Source organism: Ailuropoda melanoleuca, chromosome 7 (genome assembly GCF_002007445.2).
Source record: "Ailuropoda melanoleuca isolate Jingjing chromosome 7, ASM200744v2, whole genome shotgun sequence".
In the NCBI taxonomy this organism is placed as follows: domain Eukaryota; kingdom Metazoa; phylum Chordata; class Mammalia; order Carnivora; family Ursidae; genus Ailuropoda; species Ailuropoda melanoleuca.
Genome location: NC_048224.1, coordinates 61,494,591 through 61,511,746, shown reverse-complemented (window position 1 = coordinate 61,511,746; position 17,156 = coordinate 61,494,591). Strand labels below are relative to the sequence as shown.

At 37.3% G+C, this 17,156-nt stretch overlaps 1 protein-coding gene across 3 annotated transcripts in view; it reads right to left on the bottom strand.

Moving 5' to 3' along the window:
• The window catches only part of MPHOSPH8 (M-phase phosphoprotein 8), a 56,269-nt gene that overhangs the window by 22,454 nt on the left and 16,659 nt on the right, over positions 1-17,156 (bottom strand). For all 3 annotated transcript variants that reach the window (XR_004626661.1, XM_034664941.1, XM_011232900.3), the window contains exons 3-5: positions 5,945-6,790; positions 4,344-4,443; positions 2,966-3,223 (exon numbers count right to left, since the gene is read on the bottom strand). Coding sequence is in view for 2 of the 3 variants with exons in the window: in XM_034664941.1 (XP_034520832.1) it covers positions 2,966-3,223; positions 4,344-4,443; positions 5,945-6,790 (1,204 nt within the window). In the remaining variant the exon portion in view is untranslated. The remainder of the gene's footprint in view (positions 1-2,965; positions 3,224-4,343; positions 4,444-5,944; positions 6,791-17,156) is intronic.

Below are 17,156 nucleotides of genomic sequence, written 5' to 3'. Positions count from 1 at the left end.
TGAAAAAATGTTCAAAATCATTAGCCATCAGGGAAATTCAAATCAAAACCACACTAAGATGCCACCTTACGGCAGTTAGAATGGCAAAAATTGACAAGACAAGAAACAATTGTTGGAGAGGATGTGGAGAAAGGGGATCCCTCCNGGAGAGGATGTGGAGAAAGGGGATCCCTCCTACATTGTTGGTGGGAATGCAAGTTGGTACAGCCACTCTGGAAAACAGTGTGGAGGTCCCTTAAAAAGTTAAAAATTGAACTACCCTATGACCCAGCCATTGCACTACTGGGTGTTTACCCCAAAGATACAGACGTAAGTGAAGAGAAGGGCCATATGCACCCCAATGTTCATAGCAGCATTGTCCACAATAGCTAAATCGTGGAGCAGCCGAGATGCCCTTCAACAGATGACTGGATTAAGAAGTTGTGGTCCAGANGGTACAGCCACTCTGGAAAACAGTGTGGAGGTCCCTTAAAAAGTTAAAAATTGAACTACCCTATGACCCAGCCATTGCACTACTGGGTGTTTACCCCAAAGATACAGACGTAGTAAAGAGAAGGGCCATATGCACCCCAATGTTCATAGCTGCATTGTCCACAATAGCCAAATCATGGAAGGAGCCGAGATGCCCTTCAACAGATGACTGGATTAAGAAGTTGTGGTCCATATATACAATGGAATATTACTCAGCTATCAGAAAGAACGAATTCTCAACATTTGCTGCAACATGGACGGCACTGGAGGAGATAATGCTAAGTGAAATAAGTCAAGCATAGAAAGACAGTTATCATATGATTTCTCTCATAATGGAACATAAGAACTAGGAAGATCGGTAGGAGAAGAAAGGGATAAAGAAAGGGGGGGTAATCAGAAGGGGGAATGAAGCAAGAGAGACTATGGACTCTGAGAAACAAACTGAGGGCTTCAGTGGGGAGGGGAGTGGGGGAATGGGATAGGCTGGTGACGGGTAGTAAGGAGGGCACGTATTGCATGGCGCACTGGGTGTTATACGCAACTAATGAATCATCGAACTTTACATCAGAAACCAGGGATGTACTGTATGGTGACTAACATAATATGATAAAAAAAAAAAAATCAAGAATGTTCTTGAATCAGTTTCTCCTTTGCACAGCGAATTCCTAGGGAACACCTAACGTGATCATAACAGGTAATGTTTTTATATACAGCTAGATTCAATTTGTTAATGTTTTGCTTGGGATATTTACATAAGCGTGGCCTGTCGTTTTCCTGTCTAACAAAGTTTTTGTCTCATTATGGTTCTGAAATTACATTAAGCCCATAGAACGAGTTAGCATTCTTTATTTTTAGGAAGACCTTTTTATAAGTTTGGTAAGCTCTTGAATATGAAACTATCTGCACCTGGTGTTAAATTTTTAAGGTTATTTTAAATTACTATTTCACATTCTTTAATAGTTATAAAACTATTTAATTTTTATATTTCTTCTTGGGTCAGTTTTGCTGAAATATATTTTTCTAGGAATTTTCCCATTTCATTCTGTTTTCACATTTATTGGTAAAAAACTGCTCAGAGAATTGTCTTTTCAATCTGGATACAATCTATAACCATGTCTCTTTTTTCACTGGAAATATTGTTTGTGGAAGCACCCTTTTTTCTCCATAATCAATGTTGCTAGAAGCTTGTCTATTAGTCTTATCAATGAACCAACCTCTGGCTTTATTTATGCTGTTTACCACTGGAGGAGGTCATCAAGTGGATATGACTTTGGGTTGACCTACAGGCTGGATCTGAGCAATCGGAGGTGTCTCCTTAGAATGTACATTCTACCCACCATTCCCACACTAGGAACTATTTCAAGGACATAGCCTTGAGGATATAAGGTGTTGCTGAGACCATTTAGACTAAACATGTGACTGAACCCAGTTAAAGCCTCTATATAAACTTGTAAGATTCAGGGAAGGGGTGCGTGTGTGCATGTGTGCAGATTTATCTACTCATCTTGCGGTCAACCAAGGCAAGCCTCGTATATAAATTCCCTTCCTTATTAAACCAGCCACCTATTAATCTGAAATGGCCAGCCTCTTCCTTTGGTCATTTCCTGCACTTCCCATACTGGGGCTGGTTTCAGATTTCACCCAGGGAAATTCTGAGTTTGCAAACCAATACCTACTATCTGTTCTTTATTGTTTATATCCCAACAGGAATGCTGCTATTGGGCATTTGCCCTGTGGGTAACCTCTTTCCTCCCTCCATCTACTCCTCCTAGAAAGTATAGCAATTTCCTGCAAGCTCAGCAATGTATAAAAAAGCATGTTTTACACAGTATTCAGAATCTAGTTGTTCTGCAGTATGAGAGCCACCCAGAGTATCTAGCCTGCCACATACTTTGAAGTATTTTAAAAATTCTCTTCAATTGTTTCTTAAGATTCACAAATAACAGTTTTATCAGGTTAATCTCCTTTGTTTATTCTGTCCTAGTTTTATACACACACCACTCTTTTTATTACCATTCCCTATAGCTATTGTACTCTGTATTCTACACACGATTCTCCCCTCCTTGGCAGCCAATTCCAACATCCCCAGGACAGCATTTATAATACAATCTTATTTATCAAGTGTTACTTACTGCAAAGTTAAAAGAGCAGAATACAAATAAGTCTGTATTTGATAACTTTCTGAAAGAAATCTAGTAAGATATAGAAACAGACTGCTTGGCAAGAGTAGGTAATGTAGAAAACCAAAATTTTTATAATTTCTAAATGTGTTGAGCACAGTATAGGAACTCAGAAAATATTTGTTTAATGAATTTAGAAATCACAGAATGACTTAAGTCTTCATATAAAAATGTATTAAAAAATGTCAGGAGATTCGCTAAAATATACTCCATTATTTTCTGATCAGAATTACATTGGGAGAGAAGAATAAGGAGAGTGAAATAATATGGTACATTTACCCTGAAGAACTACTGCAAAATGACTACGCACATACCAGAATTCTCGTCTGTTTGGCACACACTGTCTAGAACCTCCCGGTCACCTTCTGCAGCTATATATGCCCAAGTATCAGTTTCATCTCTTGCATTTCTCCTTTCTTTAAGTAACTGCTTGTTTTCCTTGGTTTTGTGATCTTCTGTGATTTTACAATCTAGTGGTATTTCTTCTCTTTTCCGATTATTCTCAGGAATATCATTTTTTTCTTCTGGGGTTAATTTAAAGAAATCAAATGCATTTCTGATTTCCTTAAATGCTGGTGAAAAAAGAATAAACATGAGTCACAAATTTCTATTGTAATCCAAAGAAAATCTGGGTGTTAAACAGTTATTTTTGAAATTTTTACTCGAAGCCATGAAGTTATTTCAACTGGCCTTTGTATTGGCTGCTTAATATTTCGAAAGGGTCTCTAAAGTGAATGGCTGTTAATTAAGTGTTCAGAACTACTCCCAGTTTTGACAAAGGCCTACTGAAGACAGTGAGTCTCAAAATACTCCTAGTCATGTCACCACTGTTCTTCTGCTTTAAAACAACTGCCTACAACTGTATCCTTAAGTTAACCTTGCACAAGAATGATTCCTGGTGGTGAGTAGGGGAAACATCAGGCTCCTCCGCTGGAAGCCTGCTTCTTCCTCTCCCACTCCCCCTGCCTGTGTTCCCTCTCTCGCTGGCTGTCTCTCTGTCTGTCAAATAAATAAACAGAATCTTAAAAAAACAAAAACAAAAACAAAAATCTACTTTCAATATTACCCTCAGCTATATACAGCTTTCTGGAGAAAAACCAGGGGAAATTACCTATCTCTTAGAATCACTGCTTCATGAGAACATGTGTTCCAAGTACTTTTGGTACATGAACTAAAATATCCATTGGGGTTTTATTCAAATACTGTAACGGTGACTGTTTTATAAAGTATTTGATTCTAGTATTGACATGTCATGGATTCTCATTATGTTCTATCTTTCTGATCCAAAATTTATATTCAATATGGTATTTATACAAATGACTCAGAGGTAAATACAACACATGTATTAACAGTAGTTTATCTCATTCAGCATCCACTATACACACAGACATTTACTTTTCTACCACAACTAATTTACAGTGTCTCTGTAATTCTAGTGTACTCTATCAAAACTAGAATGAACAAAGTGAACAGAAGAGAAAAAAATTAATTACAGAAACAATATGAATTGTTATACAATAAACTAAATTGTTTAAATAAAAGTAGCATAAAGTTCTAAATTCTCCAGTGAATGAAATTTTCTAGTTCTATGACATTGCAAGTTAGGAAAGAGAGATTGTCTTCACAGTAAATTAAATTCTTTGTATAAAAGACAACAATGGTAAATGATAAAATGTTAGTATTCACACTCACTCTTTAATCCCTTTGGCTCTTTATGGCCTTTTTCTTCCTTGTCCAAATCATGCCTTTTCTGGTTTTTTTCTTTGGGTTCATTTTTTTTAATCTCTTTCTCCTGAAAAAGACATATGAAAGACCCAAAACAGGAAGAGAGAAAGAACTGATATTATGTATCTGAAAACCGGAAAATGCAGGTTCCTGGCATCAGTGGCTGCATTCTGGATACCATAACCACTAATTATTAAATCTTTTTTCACATCAACTGCTTCCTCAATCAGGATTATCCCTCAGCCATGATGATTTACAAAATATAAAATTCAAAACCCAACACCTCACTCTAAATATTTTTTCATTATTAAAAATAAATTCCAAAAAAATACTATAGTCCTACTAACCAAACATCACTATTTTTAATCTCTTCACATTCTCCCTTCTGATCTTTCTAAATTTACATAGACAATTTTGTTTAAAATTCATTCTCGGGGCGCCTGGGTGGCGCAGTCGTTAAGCGTCTGCCTTCGGCTCAGGGCGTGATCCCAGCGTTCTGGGATCGAGCCCCACATCAGGCTTCTCCGCTGGGAGCCTGCTTCTTCCTCTCCCACTCACCCTACTTGTATTCCCTCTCTCCCTGGCTGTCTCTGTCAAATAAATAAATAAAATCTAAAAAAAAGAAATAAATAAAATAAAATAAAATTCATTCTCCTTTATTTATAGTGCATAGATATTTGTAACGACTGAGTTCAAACGTGTAATTTTCTTCAGCTTAACATTTTATAAGCTTTTCTATTTTTGCTACATTGACCTCATAATTAGTATTTCAATGGAGAGATAACAGTCCCAAAGTTGATACAACATTTTCTTAGTTATTTCCCTCATGGCTAGACAGTTAGTTGGACTGGTATTTAGTTTCAGTGAAACTACACTACCATAAATATCTTTGTATACCTAGCTTTTCCCCCCTTTAAAATTATTTCCGTAAGATAAATCCACAAAGAATAATGGATTTAAAAAAAAAGATCTTTTTATAGCCCTTGATGAGTATTGCATATATGAATACTTTCATAATGTGGAAAATATTTACATTTTGAAAAACCATACAAAAATAATTTTCATACTAAGAGATAAAATCCTGTTAAGCATTTTTTTTGAGATACAAAAGGCTTATAAGTATTTGTGCATATTATTTAAGTAAAAAATAGTATATTAAGACAGAAGGGGAAAAATATCAAGTAAGGAAAATCTAAGCTGATGAAGTTTGTTTTCAGCATTACTACACAATGCTACATATCATCCGAGTACCCCTAAAAAATCCTTTTATTCACATATTAGCCCTAAATTTTCTAGTTGTAATCTAAAAAAAAAAAAGCAAGTTTTAAGACTAAGAGATAAGCTTGGGAGGTCCAAAAGCTGGATGATCTTCAGCATTTATAACTGCTTATTCTAGTCACATATTAAGTAACTCCCTAACCACAGAAAAACTATTCTTATAGTTTCACTGTTTCCTCTTTGTTTTCGTGAAATTTCTTGACCACTCAAAAAGAGTGCCAGCTTGATGTGAACACTTCTGTATTCTGTAAGATTCTGACTGCCCTTCAACCAATCCCCAGAATACTTACCTCCCCACCTGAGTCAGGGGACCTGAGGCCTCTCTCTTCCACACCTGTTCTTGAACTCTTTTGTATCTGGACAGGTGCAGGCGGCAGCTTATCCAACTCTGCGGTGCTTTTGACTTTGTCCTGATTCCTTTGCTTCTTATATACAGTTTTCTTCTCTAGGAAAAGGTTCCTGTTTTCTAGTGTTTTGCTCTCTTTAAGTTCCTCAGTCTTTCTCAGTTTCTTTCTTTTTCTCTTTGCTTTGACATCTGCATCCTCATCAGCACTCACAAAGCCATCTGGCTGTTTATCAAAAACATCTTGAACTGCATCTTGCCCTGCTTTATCTTTTATGCTTTTAATCTTCTGTTTCTCTTCTCTGTTGTCAGAATGTAAATCTTCATTGTCATCTTCTTGAAAAGGGGAGTCATTAAATATACTTGATTCAGATTCCAACTGAGATTCAACACATTTCTCTTTTTTTGTTTTTCTGTTTTCTTTGGAATCTTCTCTTAATTTATTCTTTAAATCTCTTATTTCACCCTTTTTAACTTTCTTTAATTCCTTAGTTTCTTTTGTATCCTCTTTTTTGGGCTTTTTGGATTCCTTTAATTCTTCTTTGGCTTCTGAAATTCTTTTCTTTGTCCTTAAATCAAAAACTAAACTTTCAGAGGAGCTCTCCAGCTCTGGTTTGGATTTATCTTTTAGTTTTCCAGTCTTTGCTTTTTTCTTTTTCATATCATCTGGGCTTTTCTCTTCTCTGTGCCTTAATTTCTTCTTTTTCTTCTTTGGAGAAGTATCTTCCTTTGTCTCACTTTGCTGATCACTATCAGAATTTGCCTCAAATATGTCATTATTTAAGGAGAGTCTCTATAAAATATAAAAAAAGACTTTAAATAGTCATTAACATAGCAATTTAAAGGTTTTGGAAAAGTAGTACTAATGAAATCTGGTAGAAATGTTTTTATTTTTGGGGTGCCTGGGTGGCTCAGTCGTTAAGCATCTGCCTTCGGCTCAGGGCGTGATCCCGGCGTTCTGGGATAGAGCCCCACATCAGGCTCCCCCACTGGGAGCCTGCTTCTTCCTCCCACACTCCCCCTGTTTGTGTTCCCTCTCTCGCTGGCTGTCTCTCTGTCAAATAAATAAATAAAATCTTTAAAAAAAAAAAAAAGAAATGTTTTTATTTTCAAGCAGTTTCACAACTTCTTAAAATTATTTATCTAAATTGAAGTTGTATATTATTTCTGTCTCTGATTTAGCAAATAGGTCTTGGCGATGATAGTGAGTCTCATTTTAAAAAAGCAGATAAACACAGTGACAAAAAAATGTGTTGCTGACGGTCCCAAACTAAAGCAGAAATGAACAAAAGCCTTATGTATGGCGTGTTTTATATGATTTGAAGTTCAAATTTTCCGAAAACACCAAGAGAGTAATTTGTACAGACTTTCTTGGCTGCAAAAAAGTAGCTACCAATCCAAATGCAAGGTTTTTAAAGACTGGATCCTAGATATCCTTAAAGGTGCTGTTGTATTTCACAGTTAGTTACATATGGAATGAGCAAGACTACACACAAATCTTACTTCCCCAATTGATTTGATTTGTTTTATAACCTGAAATATCTACTATAAAAAAATGTATTTTTCATTGCTAACAACAACCACCAAACCAAACCAAAACAAAACCAAAACCAAACAAAAAAACCCATACTTTAAAGATATTTGTAATAGACAAAAGAACACTATGCAAAGTATTTTCAGTTCTCATTTCCCCAATGTCTTTTCTTCTAAACGACGTGGGGTGGAAAGGGAGGAAAGACAGATACATTTTAAAAATGTTTTCCCAGGCGCCTGGGTGGCTGTGTCAGTTAAGCGTCTGCCTTTGGCTCAGGTCATGATCCCGGGGTCCTGGGATCGAGTCCCACATCGGGCCCCTGCTCAGTGGGGAGTCTGCTTCTCCCTCTCTCTCTGCTGTTCTCTCTGTACAAAATAAATAAAATCTTTTAAAAAATTTAATAAAAAAATAAACCCACATTCTTCCTATAGTGTCTAAGAAATGAACATCACTGAGGTTAACAAAATAGTGAGAGTATGGTGGAACTGGCATAACTTTTTGAATCTCCCTGAACTGCTTCATAAAAAGACAGAACTACGGGGTGCCTGGTTGGCTCAGCTGGTAGAGCATGTGACTCTTGTTCCTAAGATCATTAAGTTCAAGCCCCATGCTGGGTGCAGGGTTTACTAAAAAAATAGACAGATAGATAGATAGACAAACAGACAAAGTTAGTAGGATAGCAAAACAAAACCCCCCACAGACAACATCTACAACAAAATTAAATAGCAAAGTATCCCAGTGAACCCCAAAATATAAGGATAGGGACAAATTACTAACAGCTGTAAGACTATTATGAATACCTACACAGGAGAAAGCACATGGGAAAAATCACTACAAATACTGACAAGTCAATTTGAGAAGAGTGGAAGGAAGGGGCAGAAGCTGTACATGTACAGGGTGACTGCAGGTGTCTGTGGACATGAGAAGGGCTGGCCTGGGCCAGGTCCTGTGAACCTTCAAAAGTAACTGCCAAAGGTCTCTTCCAGGACTTCTATGACAAAGCCCCCAAATGAGGAGAAATTGCTGAGATCAGAAACAAAGAAAAGAGAAGATGCAGATATGGGGTGGGGGGAGTGAGGCAGAGTAAAACCAGGAAAAAAAAAATCCCATTAAGTCTAAGGCCATATTTTTTAACCCTTCATAAAATAAATAAACCCCATAAAATAATAAACCCTTCATAAAAATAATAAAGGAGACTGCTCAGAAGCCATTTAAAAAAAAAAATCTTGTTCTCTTCTTCTGCCTTCCAAAACATCAGAAAAAGTAATTTCATATCAATATAAGCGGCAGAAAATGATTAGGGTAAAATATTTTACTAACTGGTTATAAGAAAAAATAGACCAAGGAATAGAGTACTCTAAAACAATAAAAGCAGGCCAGAAAGACAGGCCTAAAAAACAGTAGAGAAAATAAACAAAAATATTGAGGCATCACACAAAAGACCAAGTCACTTAGAAGAGAAAGAAATTCAGATTCATCTTTAGAGAGTAGTGTTTTATGCCAGTTAACAACAGAATAACACATCAAGATAGTCAACAAAAGAAATGTGAGTCAAGGAATTTATATCCAAACTGGCTTTCAGATATAAAGACTGCCAACAACTATTATGAAATACAAGAACTCTAAGAATATTTTTCCCCTGAGTCTTTCTACTACAGAGGTGGTTCTAAAACCTTAGCATGCATCAGAGTGCTGGAGGCATTATCAAACACAGGCATGGAGTGCCTGCATGGCTCAGTCGGTTAAGTGTCCATCTCTTGATTTTGGCTCAGGCCCTGATCTCAAGGTCATGAGACTGAGCCCTGTGTTGGGCTCTGTGCTCTCCCTCCCCCTGCTCTCTCTCTCTAAAATAAATAAATAAAATCTTTAAAAAAAAAAACAACCCACAACCAAGAAACTCCAAAAACACCGGCAGCTGGTCCCTATGAAGCCCAGAGATTACATTTCTAACACCTTCCCAGAGGAGGATGACTGATGCTTCTGGCCTGGAGTCCGCACTTTGAGAACCACTAAAGAATGAGCTTCAGATAATCAATAATGACTGGACAGACATCAAAATAAAGGCAGGTAGAAACTATTAAATAGATATTTGCTTTTAGAATTAAGACTGAATGATGGCAATAAGAGAGTATAGTATGTAACAGTCACTAAATACTCTTGATAATAGAGCAGCTATCAAAGGGGAGAAAAAAATTAAACAACACATAGTATTCTTGCTGATTGCCTTATAGTTCTAAACCAAGAGTAAAGGGACAGTACTTCAAATCAGATATGAAGGGGGAGAGAACGCAGCAAGAAGATAGGTACTAATTAACCACCAAAAGAACCTGATTATCAAATTGTTAACATAACAACCAAAAAGAAAAAAAACCAATCCAAAGAACTTTTGAATGTTAAACATCTTCAGTGAATATGCTTACAAAAAGAACTGCAAATAAATTTGGAGTTTTACAATAGAATGGGTGTAGTAAATCTGAAACTAATTTCTCATTTTTATAGGACTTGAGTAAATGAGTATATATAATGTTGGTGGGAACCAGAGTTCTGACAGTAGGAAATGGGAAACAGACTACGGCCAGGTAGAATGAGAAGACCCTGAGGTCATGGACTGAAATTACAGACACCAATACCAATTTATGACTTAAACAAACTGACATATATTTTTACCTTTAGCTCTGTCTACTTAAAGAGCCTAGAAATAATCATAACCCAGTAGTAATAAGTACATCTTGGTTTTGTTTGTTGTTATTATTAGTATATATTATTTGTTTCAGGGGTACAGGTCTGTGATTCATCAGTCTTACACAATACATAGCACTCATCACAACACATACCCTCCCCAAAGTACATCACCCAACCACCCCATCCCTCCCACCCACCCTCCACTCCAGCAACCCTCAGTTTGTTTCCTGACATTAAGAGTCTCTTATGGTTTGTCTCCATCTCTGGTTTTGTCTTCTTTCATTTTTTCCTCTCTTCCCCTATGATCCTCTGCCTTGTTTCTTAAAATCCACGTATCAGTGAGATCACAATTGTCTTTCTCTGACCAACTTATTTCGCTTAGCATAATACCCTCTAGTTCCATCCATGTCGTTACAAATAGTAAGATTTCATTTTTTGATGGCTAATATTCCACTGCAAATATATACTACATCTTCTTTCTCCATTCATCTGTCAATGAGCATCTGAGCTCTTTCCATAGTTTGGCTATTGTGGACATTGCTGCTATAACATTGGGGTGTAGGTGCCCCTTTGGATCACTACATTTGTATCTTTGGGATAAATACCCAGTAGTGCAATTGCTGGGTTGTAAAGTAGCTCTATTTTCAACTTTTTTGAGGAACCTCCATATTGTTTTCCAGAGTGGCTGCACTAGCTTGCATTCCCACCAATAGTGTAGGAGGGTTTCCCTGTCTCTGCATCCTTGCCAACATCTGTCGTTTCCTGACTTGCTAATTTTAGCCATTCTGACTGGTGTTTGAGTTGGTATCTCATTGTGGTTTTGATTGTATTTCCCTGATGCCAAGTGATGTGGAGCACTTTTTCATGTGTCTATTGGCTACCTGTATGTCTTCTTTGGAGAAATGTCAATTCATGTCTTCTGCCCATTTCTTGATTGGATTATTTGTTCCTTTGGTGTTAAGTTTGATAAGTTCTTTATAAATTTTGGATACTAGCCCTTTATCTGATATGTCATTTGCAAATACATTCTCCCATTCTGTCCGCTGTCTTTTGGTTTTGTTGACTGTTTCCTTTGCTGTGCAAACGCTTTTTATCTTGATGAAGTCCCAATAGTTCATTTTGGCCCTTGCTTCCCTTGCCTTTGGCAATGTGTCCGAGAAGAAGATGCTGCAGCCGAGGTCGAAGAGGTTGCTGCCTGTGCTCTCCTCAAGGATTTTGATGGATTCCTGTCTCACATTTAGGTCTTCCATCCATTTTGAGTCTATTTTTGTGTATGGTGTAAGGAAATGGTCCAGTTTCATTCTTCTGTATGTGGCTGTTCAATCTTCCCAACACCATTTGTTGAAGAGACTTTTTTCCATTGGATATTCCTTCCTGCTTTGTCAAAGGTTAGCTGACCATAGGAGTTGAGAGTCCAATTCCTGAGTTCTCTATTCTGTTCCATTGATCTATGTGTCTGTTTTTGAACAAGTACCAAACTGTCTTGATGATTACAGCTTTGTAATAGAGCCTGAAGTCTGGAATTGTGATTCCCCCAGCTTTTTTAGTTTTATTTTTCAACATTCCCCTGGCGATTCAGGGTCTTTTCTGGTTCTATACAAATTTTAGGATTATTTGTTCCATTTCTGTGAAAAAAGCTCATGTTATTTTGATAGGGACTGCATTTGAATGTGTAGACTGCTCTAGGTAGCATAGACATTTTCACAATATTTTTCTTTCAATCCATGAGCATGAACATTTTTCCATTTCTTTGTGTTTTCCTCAATTTCTTTCATGAGTATTCTATAGTTTTCTCAGTAGAGATCCTTTGCCTCTTTGGTTCGATTTATTCCTAGGTATTTTATGGTTTTTGGTGCAACTGTAAACGGGATAGATTCTTTAATTACTCTTTCCTCTGTCTCCTTGTTGGTGTATAGAAATGCAACTGATTTCTGCACGTTGATTTTAAATCCTGATACTTGACTGAATTCCTGCATGAGTTCTAGCAATTTTGGGGTGGAGTCTTTTCAGTTTTCCACATAAAGTATCATATCATATGAAAAGAGTGACTTCTTCTTTGCCGATCGGATGCCTTTTATTTCTTTTCGTTGTCTGATTGGTGAGGCTAGAAATTCCAGTACTATGTTGAACAGCAGTGGTGATAGTGGACATCTCTGCCATCTTCCTGACCTTATGGGAAAAGTTCTCAGTTCTTCCCCACTTAGAATGATATTCGCTGTTTTTCACAGATGGCTTTTATGATATTGAGGTATGTACCCTCTATTCCTACACTGTGAAGAGTTTTCATCAAGAAAGGATGCTGTATCTTGTTAAATGCTTTTTCTGCATCTATCGAGAGGATCACATGGTTCTTGTCTTTTCTTTCATTTACGTAGTGTATCACAATGATTGATTTGTGGATGATGAGCCACCTTGCAGCCCAGGTATAACTCCCACTTGGTGGTGGTGAATAATCCTTTTAATGTACTGTTGGATCCTATTGGCTAGTATTTTGGTGAGAATTTTTGCATCCATGTTCATCAGGGATATTGGTCTGTAATTCTCCTTTTTGGTGGGGTCTTTGTCTGGTTTGGGGATCAAGGTAATGCTGGCCTCATAAAATGAGTTTGGATGTTTTCCTTCCATTTCTATTTTTTCCAAACAGTTTCAGAAGAATAGGTATTAATTCTTCTTTAAATGTGTGGTAGAATTCCACTGGAAAGCCATCTGCCCCTGGGCTCTGGTTTGTTGGCAGATTTTTGATTACTGCTTCAATTTCCTTGCTGGTTCTGGGTCTGTTCGGGTTTTCTATTTCTTCCCGGTTCAGTTTTGCCTAATTTGTTGGTATATAGTTGCTCATAATACACCCTTATAATTGTTTGTATTTCTTCAGCGTTGCTTATGCTCTCTCTTCCTTCATTCATGGTTTTACTGATTTGGGTCCTTTTTTCTTTTTCATAAGTCTGGCCAGAGGTTTATCAATCTTATTATTTCTTTCAATGAACTAGCTCCTAGTTTCATTGATCTGTTTTACTGCTCTTTTGGTTTCTATTTCATTGATTTCTGCTTTAATCTTTGTTATTTCTCTTCTCTTGCTGGGTTTACGTTTTATTTGCTGTTCTTTCTCCAGCTCCTTTAGGTGTAGGGTTAAGTTGTATATTTGAGAACTTTTTTTTTTAAATTTTATTATTTTTTTAAGTGTCTTTTTTTTTTTAAGATTATTTATTTATTTATTTGACAGAGAGAGAGAGAGAGAGAGCCAGCGAGAGAGGGAACACAAGCAGGGGGAGTGGGAGAGGAAGAAGCATGCTCTCAGTGGAGGAGCCCGATACGGGGCTCGATCCCAGGACTCTGGGATCATGTCCTGAGCTGAAGGCAGATGCTTAACGACTGAGCCACCCAGGTGCCCCTAGAACTTTCTGGTTTCTTGAAAAAGGCTTGCATTGCTGTATACTTCCCCCTTAGGGCCACCTTGTTGCATCCCAAAGGTTTTGAAAAGTTGTGTTTTCATTTTCATTTGTTTCCATGAATTTTTTAAATTCTTCTTTAATTTCCTGGTTGACCCATTCATTCTTTAGTAGGATGCTCTTTACACTACATGTATTTGAAATCTTTCTAAATTTTCTGTTATGATTGAAGTTCCAGTTTCAAAGCATTGTGGTCTGAAAATATGCAGGGAATGATCCCAGTCTTTCTGTACTGGTTGAGACCTGATTTGTGACCCAGGATGTGATCTATTCTGGAGAATGTTCCATGTGCACTTGAGAAGAATGCGTATTTTGTTGCTTTAGGATGGAATGTTCTGGATACATCTGTGAGGTCCATCTGGTCCAGTGTGTCATTCAAAGCCCTTGTTTCTTTATTGATCTGCTTAGAAGATCTGTCCATTGTAATGAGTGGGGTGTTAAAGTCCCCTACTATTATTGTATTATTGTCGATGTGTTTCTTTGATTTCATTATTAATTGGCTTATATAACTGGCTGCTCTCATGTTAGGGGCATAGATATTTACAATTGTTAGATCTTCTTGTTGGGACAGACCCTTTAAGTACAATAGAGTGTCCTTCCTCATCTCTTACTATAGTCTTTGGTTTAAAATCTAATTCTTCTGATGTAAGGAGTGCCACTCCAGCTTTCCTTGATGTCCATTAGCATGATAAATGGTTTTCCACCCCCTCGCTTTAAATCTGGAGGTGTCCTTGGGTCTAAAATGAGTCTCCTGCAGACAGCATATCGATGGGTTTTGCTTTTTTATCCAATCTGATACCCTGCGTCTTTTGATTGGGGCATTTAGCCCATTTACATTCAGGGTAACTATTGAAAGATATGAATGTAGTGCCATCGTATTGCCTGTAAGGTGAGTGTTACTGTATATTGTCTCTGTTCCTTTCTGGTCTATGTTATTTTGGGGTTCTCCCTCTGCTTAGAGGACCCGTTTCAATATTTTTTGTAGGGCTGGTTTGGTGATTGCAAATTCTTTTAGTTTCTGTTCGTCCTGGAAGCTTTTTCTCTCTCCTTCTATTCTGAATGACAGCCTAGCTGGATAAAGTATACTCGGCTGAGTATTTTTTTCATGAATATATCATGCCAGTCCTTTCTGGCCTGCCAGGTCTCTGTGGATAGGTCTGCTGCCAATCTAATGTTTCTGCCATTGTAGATTACAGACCTCTTGTCCCAAGCTTCTTTCAGAATTTTCTCTGTCTCTGACATTTGTAAGTTTTACTAGATGTTGGGGCGCTGACCTATTTTTATTGATTTTGAGGGGGGGTTCTCTGAGTCTCCTGGATTTTGATGCCTGTTTCCTTCCCCAAATTAGGGAAGTTCTCTGCTATAATTTGCTCCAGTATACCTTCTGCCCTTCTCTCTCTTTCTTCTTCTTCCGGGATCCCAATTATTCTAATATTATTTCACTTTATGTTATCACTTATCTCTCGAATTCTCCCCTTGTGATCCAGTAGTTGTTTCTCTCTCTTTTTCTCAGCTTCTTTATTCTCCATCATTTGGTCTTCTATGTCACTAATTCGCTATTCTGCGTCACTTATCGTAGCAGTTAGAGCCCCCATTTTTTATTACACCTCATTAGTAGCCTTTCTGATTTCGACTTGGTTAGATTTTATTTCTCCAGAAAGGGATTCTCCAGTGTCTTCTATGCTTTTTTCAAACCCAGCTAGTATCTTTATAATCGTTACTCTGAACTCTAGTTCTGACATTTTACTAATGTCCGTATTGATTAGGTCCCTGGCAGTCAGTATTGCCTCTTGTTCTCTTTTTTGAGGTGAGTTTTTCCATTCTGTCATTTTGTCAAGAAAAGAATAGATGAACAAGAGAACAAAATGCTAAAAGGGTAACAACCCCAGAGAAATATACACGAAACAAATCAGAAGAGACCCGAAAAGAAAAAACGAAAAAAAATAGAATATGATCAGGCTGGTGAATAGAACAGAGTCATACACTAGATTTTGGGTGTTTTTTGGTCTGTTAGAAGATACTGCATCCCAAAATTTTAAAGAAAGAAAAATTTCTGTGTATACAAAAATAAGGTTAAATACATTGAAGGGATGGAATATGACTGTAAAAATGAAAATTAAAAAAAGATTTTAAAAAAGGAATTGATAAGAAGTGGTTGAAAAAAGAAAGAAGAAAAATTAAAAAGAAAAAATGTGATCAGGCAGGTGAATAGAACAGAGCCACACACCAGATTTTGGGTGTATTTCGGTCTGTTAGAAGAAACTGCATCCCAAAATTTTAAAGAAAGAAAAACTTTTATATATACAAAAAATAAGGGTAAATACAATGAAGGGATGGACTATGACTGTAATGAAACTTAAACGAAAATTAAAATGAAAATTAAATGAAAATGAAATTTTAAAAAGATTTTTAAAAAGGAATTGATAAGAAGGTGGTTGAAAAAGTTAAGAATTATTAAGAAAAAAGAAAAAAGAAAGAAAATTTAAAAAATTAAAGTTGAAAGACTGAAGAATCATGGGGGAAACGCCATGAATTCTACGTGCTGTACTCCCCTAGTGCTGGAGTTTGCAGTTCTCACTGATGGGTAAATTTGGTCTTGGCTGGATATTCTTGCTGATCTTCTGGGGGGGGGGCTTGTTGCATTGATTCTCAAAGGTCTTTGCCCCAGGCGGAATTACACTGCCCTTGCCAGGGGTCACGATAAGTAGTCTGCTCTGGTTTACTCTCCGTAGCTTTTGTTTCCTGAAGGCTTTTCCACACAGCTTTAAAGGATGAGAATGAAAATGGCGGCCTCCCAATCTCTGGCCCCGGAGATGATGAGAGCTCGAGGCCTCACTCCTCAGTGAGCCCTGAGAGAAAAGCAGTTAATCAGTCTGGTCTCCCTGGTCTCTATTTGCACTCTGTGCTCACCTGGACTGTGACCAAGCATTTCTATCTCTGGCACACAGCCCTGTTTGGAGTCTCCAAACGCAGCAGATTCCTGCAGCGTGTTCCCACACCGCTCCTCCCGGAGGGAGGAAGGGGAGTCTCCCCAGATCTGCCACTTGTTGAGAAACCATTTCTAATTTCTGTGATGCTTACTAAGTCCTAAGTAAGCAATGCGCCTAGATTTAAGTAGAAAGCGACAAATCAAATATTCTTAAAATACTACCGTGGTGAAACCCCTCCATAAGACAAAAATTTTGGTGACTGGGAAATATAATTTTTACAGACAACAAGTATTTGTTGCTTGCATGAACATGGATATGAGATGAACAAAGCAATTTTCTCCTATAGACTATTTCTATATCTACCGTGAAAAGAATTGCAAAAGCGTATGAATGGCAAAACTATTTTGCTAAAGGGGAAAAAAATCAGTGACCAGTTGTATTTTTGCCATTTTCCTATCCACTGACCTTACCTCAAAGAATCACAGCAATATACTGGAATACTAACAGATGAGAGAATTCATGAGAAAGCTGACCTGATATAGAAAATAGGAGTTTCAGTCTTTAAAA